Raw genomic sequence first — 10,011 nt, forward strand, 5'->3', positions numbered from 1 at the left:
AAAAAAATGAAATAAGGCTTTTGAAAGAAATTGTTAATGTTACAATGACCTTCACTTCTTTATGTCTCAAATTAATATAATCATTGTGTAGTATTTTTTAAAGAATCATCAATTAGAACTGTAATTTTATCCTTTATAAAGTGAAATACTACCACTCATAAAAGTTAAGTATAGACTGCTCGTATTGTGACAGTTACTAGTACTGGCAAGTGTTTGGGGGAATATTTGTTAGTGCATTTAAAAAGTTCGAGAAGAAACAGTTGTTTTTCCTCTCTAGTGTAGAGACAGTTCTTATTGCTCATACAATGTTCTTATTTTTTCACACATTCTTTTTCTTTCCTACCCTCATTGGTTTCTCCCCCCACCCCCATCATTTACACACCATAACTTGGAACTGTCAATGTTAACCTGACTTAGGAGGATGAGTTTTTTTTTAAGAAAATGAATGGTGGTTTTAGCCCCAAGGTGCCTTCCAAAGTCTACACTCTTAGTTTGGGACTTTAAAATTTTTTCCTAACTCACCACCTGCGCCTTCATTCAAATGGCTGGGAAATTGTTGGTCCTGTTTCCCATGTTGTAATTTCTAACCCTTTGATTACATTGCTGTTCTTCCTCTTCGCTTGCTGAAATTCTGCACATCTGTAAATAACATCTCACCGGTGAGGCCGCCTGAGGCCCCGTGAGGCCCCGTGTCCTCTCCCCGTAACTTTCCTCTGCTGACGTCGGCAGCTTTTCCGTCTGCCTCTCCTATCACACTGGCCTCTTCCTTCCATACCACTTTTATATCACCCCGTACAGTTTGTTTGTTTGCTCACTGAGGTTTTTCGAAGCTTCTTTTACTCTCTGTTCCTTTTATATTTCTGTTGACAAAACCACGACCCTCTGGATTGTGCTCTGTGGATTATACTCACAGGAGCACCTAGGAAGTTTTTCTTAGGCCATAAAAAATCTGTAAGGACTCGTTGAATTAAATTGAATTGTTGGGCCACATTTTTAGAAATGGGTGTCAAACTCCACTTTTCATGGAACTGAACGAGTTTAAACAGTAAACTTCCTACAGTGCTAATGTTCCGAAAAAGAGTCTCCATGTGTGACTGGAAGAGAAGCATTAGGTGTTTGACCAGCAGCTGCTGTTTGGATGATACGTTTGTACAGAAATCAGTAAGCAGGTATCACAGACACCTGGGGTCAGGAAACGAGTTCTACGAAGTTAAATGTTTGATTATGATGTATGATACGCGTGACACACATTTAAAGCTTATCAAGAGTTTACTAAACAGAATCTTCACATATTGGAAATAAAACCTATCTCACGCAGTTTCATGGGCCTTCTGTTTAGGAAAAAAAAATCAAATGGGAACACATATTTTCAAGGAATGTTGTTAGAAGGAAATCAAACTTGAAAAATATTTTCAAATAGTACCACAAATGCTTTGTTTTTTTATGGTGCAACATGAAGGCATTTGTCCTGAGTTAGGACGTTTCTGAGTATTCGGAATCCTAGGAAGGCCACATCTGTACAAAGAAATAGGGTCCGTAAGCACGGGAACAGTCACAGGGAAGCTTCCCGAGCCTTTAACGTTTCTGCCCGTTATTTATATCTGCCCTGCCTTCCTGATTGACCTTCTGTTTTCTTCTTAGATTATTAAAACGAGAAGAAAGTTTCATATTCATTCCTCGGTCCCGTGAAGAGCTTCCAGATAACTTTCCAAAGGAAATCCCTGGGATCTGCTATTTCCTGGAGGTAAGAAATGGTCCAAAGCAGCCAAAGCCTTCTCTCTCCTCATCAAGAATAAAAAAAGTTTCCTACAACATCGGCACCATGTTCCTCCGGGAGACGAGCCTCTGAGACCTGCTGCAGATCAAAGACTCCTCCCAAAAGCACAAGCCCAGCCCCTGGGTCCGGACAGGAGCCTGGAGAGAGACTGTTTCTCTCTCAGCGAGTGCGTGGCTGAACACGAGTATGGAATTTCTGTGTTATGTCAGGCAATAATCATAGAAAAAGATGGGTGACGACTGTCAACAAAAAAGCTGGAGCATGAGGAGAAATAAGATGTGTCTATTCATGAGTGTTTTGGGTCATATATATATATTTTAATTACAAGTATGGATGCCCTTTCAAAACTAACCAATAAATAGATTCTGTCTTCTTGTTTGTCACACATACCAGTGTCTTTCCATATATATTTGTACCACTTTGGAGAGCCAGTTTTGATTATATATTCCTACATTTAGTGAGTTGGTAGCTGAGGAATATTTTCTAATTTTCTTTTTCTGAACAGACATTTCATACATATATCATGGCAATGTGGTAAACTTCCCAACTGGGAGACTTGTAACTCCGCAAAATATTTTAGGGATATTACCTATTTTTATACATGTCTCTTCTTAGATAATTACATTTCACACAATACTGTTGGATTTTCCGAATCTCCTACCGTACTGCTGGTATATTATGTAATGCTAACCTATTAATCTATTTCACTTAGTTAGAGAGATTAGTGCTTGGACTGAGAATATATGTAACCAAGGATTTCAGATGCTGAGAAAGCATTATATGTATGCTTATAAATATCTTTTAGATTTAATTAATGTAGCATGAAATCCAGAGGAAATAGAATTTTCTAATCACAGATATATCTCTAACCAAGATTAAGGAAAGTCTTCTTTGCCATCTAACAAATATCAGTTAAAATGATATGCTTGGCTACATCAAACCCTTTCAAACCTAGAACTTATAAATATATGTAGTTTTTGCAACACTAACCTGCATTCTGATAAACAGCCTTGTACCAAATGACATGGTGATAACTCCACTTACCCTTCCCAGTTCATGCCTCCTAAGGGCCGACTGCCACTTTTGAAGCAAATTCCTGGATACTGGCATTAGTGACAAATAGGTTTCGGGACATTTTGCTAAGAATGTTGTTGTTTCTTGCATAACACAAAGCAAGGAAAACCCTATATTTCATGGCATTGAGTTTTTTTTTCTTAAATGATTTTTCAGTTTGACGGATGTGGCTTTTAAATTCAGTGAGTCATCTTCATGAACACTTCACTAATTTAACAGAACTAGTAATCACTGCAGTGACGGACAGATTTCCATCGCATGTCCTGCTAAAATGAAGACCTGTTCCCTTTAATCCATACTGCATGAAAATAATACTACTGGCTCACACTAAAATTAGGAGCACAGCGCGTGCAGGGCTCTCTTATTTCAGATCAGATGTAGCCTAAGTTTCTATTGAGATTAATGAGCTGGGAGCACTTGTTTCCTTGAAACCCTGCAGTGGTCATTTTCTTACTCATATGTAGCTCATGTCTACTGGACGCAATGCAATATATTCCTTTTCTGTTGAGGAATTTTGGCTGCATTACAATTTGGTTTATGGCATAACTTAGCTGAGAAGCATATTAACTAATTTCCAATGTAGTCTGTGAGGCTTAATTGATGTTTTTGAGTTCTCTAAGTGTGTGGCTAGAAACTATTTGTTATAATCATGATCCCTTTTACAATTTGAGCCTGTCTTTGCCCTGGGGTATGTGAGGGAGTGGTGCGACACTTTCTATGTGAAGAGAAGAGGACGGAGACGCTGAGCTCTCTGAGGCCGGCCGGACCCTCTCTTCTCTAGACCTGTTATGTTTTCAGTGACATGGTGGAGAGAGGACCAGGATTTACAGGGGCTACACATAGGCTCCTATCAATGAGGAAGGTACTCTCCTGGGAGTTATTACACAAAAACAAGTCTCTTCGGGGACTAGGGGACTAGTCACAGGGACAGCGGGGAGGTTTACAGCTGGTGTGGACAGCAGACTGGGAGCAACTCAGTCCTCCTGGTGACATTGGAAAATGCCGGGTCAATGTGGATGGGCTCCCCTTGGCCCGGGGAGAGAACCAGGCTCCCTGAAGTCATCTCTGCCTATTCTGTGTAGTAGCATAGAGTTTATTATAATATAATCAACAGAAGTTTTGGTGGTAAACACAGGACTTCCAGGAATTCTAAAATCTGTCTTTTGCAAAGATTTGTCTAAGCAACTATTCTAAACACATGGCTAGTCTCTCTGTGCTTAAGAATATGTATGGGAAACAAATTTTAAAAGCATCATTGGAAATCCATTATCTGGTAGTTGGTGATAGGACTCAAGAGAAGAATTGTGTGTGTGTGTGTGTGCATATATATATCACAAAATCTGTATTCGTTTATATAACTTTACCTAGAGAAGAAGCGGCCATTTACACTGTCACCCTGTATACCATGCCAGCCTTTTCTTACATATCACCAACAGGAAGCAAACTACATTTTTCATACAGTATAATCCAAATGTATTTTTGAAGCGATAGCATGAGGCCGTGGTCTAAGCTGTTATCACTTTGCCTACCCATTACCGTTGAATATTACAGACGCTCTGTTCCTAGGTGTAAGGTACTGTCTAAAATACATGTTCATTCCGCTTGCAGTCACAGAAGTCACAAGCTGTGAAAAGGCGTTATATTTTTATTTGTCCTACACAATGCAGTCTACATGTTCTCTCTTGTGAATTGTGACTGTAGTAATGTGGCAGCATTTGGTATTTTATTTGCCTAATATCTATACAGCATTTTCACTTATAAACTATTGTAATCAGCGTGCATTTTGGTATGGCAGTTAAAAGGAATTTAAATGATGTTCCCTTAGAAACCAAGCAATTGGGAAATAGTTTTAGCCCACTCTAAAAGGAATGCTTTAAACTATAATTTGGCACCTATAGGTCCTGTATCTTAATGTTTCTTCAAGCAGCTGATTTGAAGAAGGCACTTGATGACTGCCCATCGGTACCAGTGGTTTCCATTAGCACCAGGGTCATCTGGGTGAGAGGAAGCCAGCAACTGCACATAAATGGTTATCTAACAAAGTCAGAAGCCCCTAATATTTACTCAAAGTGTAAAACACACTATCAGCTTTGCCAACCTTAATAATTAGGTAACATTGGTCATAATAAAAAGAATCATAATAAGAGTAAAAGAAACATGTTTAGTTGAAACTCTTGGGTGTCTAAAGAAGGAAAAAAAGACATGGCTTCTGGGGGCCATGGGACCCAACTATCTAAAACTGCCTCTCTATTAATCTCTTGTCTTATAGTTTAAATTATTTGGGGTTTTCCTTTACTGCCCGATCGTGTGTGGAACCCAGTGGGCTGAGTGACGTACTGGGCTCTGAGACAGACGTCCACGCCTGCGACTGGAGAGAAGGTCTTTAGACTCAGCAGCTCACACAATGACTCAAACAATAGCAACTCAAACAAAATCTCATGCACAGGGCAGCAAGGCCTTTACATTTGAAAATTCCTCCAAAGAGTTCCAGCAATAAAGCAAAATTGCAAAAGGCAAAGCCTTGGAGAATTTGGAAAACCTCCAGGCTCTGTGTTTTGTACACAATCAAATTGCTGCCAAAGGAAATAGTGATCTGAAGTTACCCTACACCAGGACTTTGCTCAAGATTCTGACTATCATTAAAGATATGTTTGTTGCAGGCTTCTTGAGTTCTTGAACTAGACAGAAAGTAAAACTTTTACACACAGGTGTCTGTCTTGTGCCTTCTAAGCACTACTTAGCCCTTCCCAGACTCTCTCTTCCTCCATGCTATAACTAGAAACCATCTCAGCCCTTCAAGCCTGGCCCCAGCAGGCATCATTGTCCTCTGAACCTGGCATGGCCATGGAGAGAACCGCTGATGCTGGTCCGGGTGGTAGGGACGCCTGCACAGTGCCAGGCCTGAGGGAACCTGCACCTCTGCAGTGGGCTGACCCCTGAGAGACGTGCAGGGTCACTGCTTCCACCTGCAGCTTCTCCCACTGCTCTTTCTTCAAAATACAATCAGACCGCAAGTGCTCCATGTAACCTCACTGAATGGACTTTGGAATTAATCACACATGACTCTGAATGGACTTTGGGTGGCACCACTAGAAACTTTAGTCCAAGAACCAAGCCCTCTATCATAGCTAAGTTGTTTCCATTAGTAGGGAATAGACCTCCAACAACAAAAATTACATCATTTCAGAAGCTTCTGTAAGCAGAGCTTATTAGATAAAGCCCCAAATCATGATACAGGAGAGGCTGAATTATTAACTTTTAGCATGTTCCAGTCTGAGGGATGGTTTTATGGCAGCTCTTGTTACGGATGTACCTAATTCGCAACTAGCCAGTTTAACATACACATAAATTGTGTCCGGATCCTCACAGTGGTGAATGAAGACACTGATAGTGCATACAGATGAGCATAATCTTGTCAGACTGTACATCGAGATAGTGTGCAAAATTCCTTCCTCACACTTGATTCAAATAATTGAACCCTAAGTTCCGCTGTGCTTCCACTTTCTGTCACCTTCCTTTGTTCCTTCTTTCCTTCCTCCTTTTCTCTCATAAAAGAGTCATCCATACATTTATAATGCAGGAAGAATCACTGCTAATCTCGTATCGTTAAACAGTTTTATAAAGTGATGAATATTCTGTGTGTGTCTGTGTTTATTGAATGTGGATATTGCATGATTTAAAGGAATCACCTTCCCTGAAGGACCTGGAGATGTAGAGAAGGAAAGTGTGTGTTTTGTTTCCAGTACGTGGTAACCAGTTCATGGCTTCAGTTGAGCACCTCATTACCATGCCATCCTTATTAAGACATGATCTAGTTCAACAGTCCAACCAACTGACAGGGACATAACTGACTGTCTTCATAGGAATTACCCAGGGAGTTTTATGAATACAAATCACTAGGTTTCACCTTCAGAGAGTTGGAGTCATTAGGTAGGGCCTAGGAATCTGTATTCAGAAAGTCACTCTAAGTTATGCTGATATACAGCCAGGCTTGGGAAATGTTGAAGACTACTCAGATAATCCCATTTAGAAGGAGTAAAGACAGGGAGATGAGAATCTATTATTTCATGTGTAAGTTAGTCAGGAAAGTTAAGTACTCTGAGCTTCATACCATTTTTCCCTTCATACGTTTCAGTTTTACCTTTGATTTCCAGTTTGTCGTCGGCTTTTTGAACATGAGTCTTTGAACTTGAGACAGACGTCGACACTGATAAGCCTGAGGAATGAATATTGCTCACTATAGGGCTACTAGGCGCACTAGATACGGGGCCAGTTCCTTGGTTGCTGCCGATGCTGTGCAGTGAACCACAGCTTCTGCTGATCCTCACCACTGAGGCACAAACTATGGACTTTAGGCTACAGACACAAATGACAAAGTGACAGCCTTACTTCTGAATACTTTGATTTTTATGTTTTGAAAAGACACCAGTTTAATACTTGGTCTCACTATGGACTTTTCACCTTGACTTGTACATTCCTCTAAAAGTGATTTCCTAGCAATACCTGACAACAACCTCTCAAGCAATAATTTAAGCCATAGTGATGATGCCACATGAAACTTGCACTTCTGAGCATTTCATGGAAACTTTGGGGAAATAGAAACGGGCTTTACACAAGCAATAATACAGCTGTTGTGGACTTTTTAAAGCTGTTCACTATTCTATAGCACAATGAGTGCAAAGGATGACTTAGATAAAAAAAAATCTGAGCAAATGATATGCTTCATCTGTCTCAGAGTTATTCGTTTGCAGACAATGAGAAATCTGAACAAATGACATGCTTCATCTATCTCTGAAGTGACTCATTCGCAAACATGCTATAAAGTAGTTGGTATACTCCTATCAGATTATTTCTCATGTGCAGTTGTTAAAACGCCTATCCTAGTATGATGTCTACTCCTTTTCAGGGATTTGTGTGTTATTTGTGATGTTGCCTAGATCTTTCAATCTTAGTTAAGAATAGCAAGGAGGAAGTTAAGGATGGATAAGGGAGTAAAAGTAGAGGTTGGAAGAGGTGATGGAGAAAGTAGGGATTGGAAAAATATAGATGGATCTTAGGATGAGTTAACCAATCTGAATGCTGGTTTGATAAAGTCTTAGAGAAGGAAAGAGAAGGCCCCGCACCTGCAGCTCAAGCGGCTAAGGCACCAGGCGCATACACCAGAGCTAGTGGGTTCGAATCCAGCCCGGGGCTGCCAAACAACAATGACAACTATAACCAAAAAATAGCTGGGTGTTGTGGCGGGCGCCTGTAGTCCCAGTACTTGGGAGGCTGAAGCAAGAGGATCTCTGAAGCCCAGGAGTTGGACGTTGCTGTGAGCTGTGATGCCATGGCACTCTACCCAGGGTGACAGCTTGTGTCTCAAAGAAAAAGAAGGAAAGAAAAAAAGAAAGAAAAAGAATGAGAAAAGATAAAAAGAGGTCACTATCAGTGTTGTCTATGACAGCTACACAAAGGTTCAGTTAAGAGTAATAATACTTTGACTTCAGAATATGTTGGAAAATCATATGTAGTTTAAGTAATAAATGTCTGAAAACTATTGCCCAAATTTCAAAATGAATAATTCATAATTTTAGTCTTCTTGAATCACAATTTTAATCGAATACGGAATAGTCAGTAAGTTCTTGAATTGTTAAATTTACTCCTCCATCATTTGGAATAATGTGTAAGGGTTATAGTTAAAAGTAACTGGTAAATTCATGGTACACTGGGCACGCTCTAAACATGACATGATTATTTAACTTAGGATTGTAGGACCCTTTCCTAAGCATCTACATAAGATCATAGCTCCTATTGATGCCTCCTCAGGTAAACGCTCCTCCAGTCATAAACCTGAACATATTAGAATAGGGGTGGGCTTGCTAATATTTTATCTTTACCTTTCTATTGCTCACAATGATATTTAGCACCCTCTTGCCCACAATTTGGAAAATTCCCCTATCAAAATTAAACAGGACTCTTAATTCACTGAGACGATTTCTACAATATACTGTTGTATTACCCTGGATTATTAAGCCCTTAATAAGAATGCTTTTGAGTGATAATATGTAGTAATAGAAAATGCTTAATTTGAATCTACTAAATTACACTGAAATAATCCTCTCGGTTAATCCGTCTAGTTGCTGATCTGACCATTCTCAACATTAGACTTAAGTACTCAAAAAGCAGGAAAAAGAGGAAAATCTAAGTGGCCAGGCTGAGAATGGCTGTTTATTCTTCTGATACATATTTTTTAAATGAAGGAATCAGTTTAAATTCAGTCTTCCTCTGTTGATCTTTTCACTATTCGGAGATAAGTGATTCCACTTAATATATATTTTACCATGGTCTGTTAAATGGCCTTTGATCTAAGTTAGACAGGAAAGTAATAATTGGGGTATGTTGAGAAATGTGCAAAGTTATTTCTTTGTCCCACTTCACTTGCTGAAGATAATTTCTTTTATTTTGCTGCCTGAGAGTCAAACATCAGACTCAGGAGAATGGGACAGATGGAGGGAGTGGGGTGGGCAGGAGCTTCAGATGAGATTTAAGAAAAGAGATTTAGTTTTTTTTCTTCAGGAAGGTATAGAGACACTGAAAGGAGAGGCAGTTGCAATAATACACATGATGGTTTCATGAAAGCCAAGTGATTGATTTGACTACTGGTCACTCATTTTAAAAAAAGAGAGAGAAAGAAAACAAATTAAAACCTTCCCAAGCCATTTTTAGGAGGTCCTGCGCACCTCTCAGCAGCTGCACATCTCAGAGAAGCTGAGCTGGAGGCTCACGGAGCTATAAATAGAAACTTTCTGAAGATGGCAGAGAGAACTAGTTTTTTTGGTTACAATGCTGAAGGTAAATGAAAAGTGTCAACCCAGAACATCTGGGTTGAAGGAACAAAGAAAGCCAAATACCAGCTCTGCCATATGCCACAAAGAAAGCCTGCTAAAATTAGCACAGAAAAACAGACTATCCATGTGCAAGTGATACTGAAACAAAACATTTTTATTTTCATTTATAACATGCCTGGCTGAACTAGTGTTCAGCGAGAAGAATATAATTAGTTTTATGTATCCTTTATTTATTTATTTTTTTTATTATTAAATGATAGCTGTATACATTAATGCAAACATGGGGTACAGTGTAGTGTTTTCATATACAATTTGAAATACTTTCATCAA

General features: G+C 39.4%; 1 protein-coding gene across 1 annotated transcript in view; it reads left to right on the forward strand.

Moving 5' to 3' along the window:
- Positions 1-2,044, forward strand: part of GUCY1A2 (guanylate cyclase 1 soluble subunit alpha 2) — a 255,199-nt gene extending 253,155 nt beyond the window's left edge. The window contains exon 8 of the mRNA XM_012813478.2: positions 1,642-2,044. Within this exon, the coding sequence (XP_012668932.1) occupies positions 1,642-1,849 (208 nt within the window). The 3' untranslated portion in view covers positions 1,850-2,044. The remainder of the gene's footprint in view (positions 1-1,641) is intronic.
- Positions 2,045-10,011: the final 7,967 nt, after the last annotated feature.

Source organism: Otolemur garnettii, unplaced genomic scaffold (assembly GCF_000181295.1).
Source record: "Otolemur garnettii isolate 467f Iridium unplaced genomic scaffold, OtoGar3 scaffold00266, whole genome shotgun sequence".
In the NCBI taxonomy this organism is placed as follows: Eukaryota; Metazoa; Chordata; class Mammalia; order Primates; family Galagidae; genus Otolemur; species Otolemur garnettii.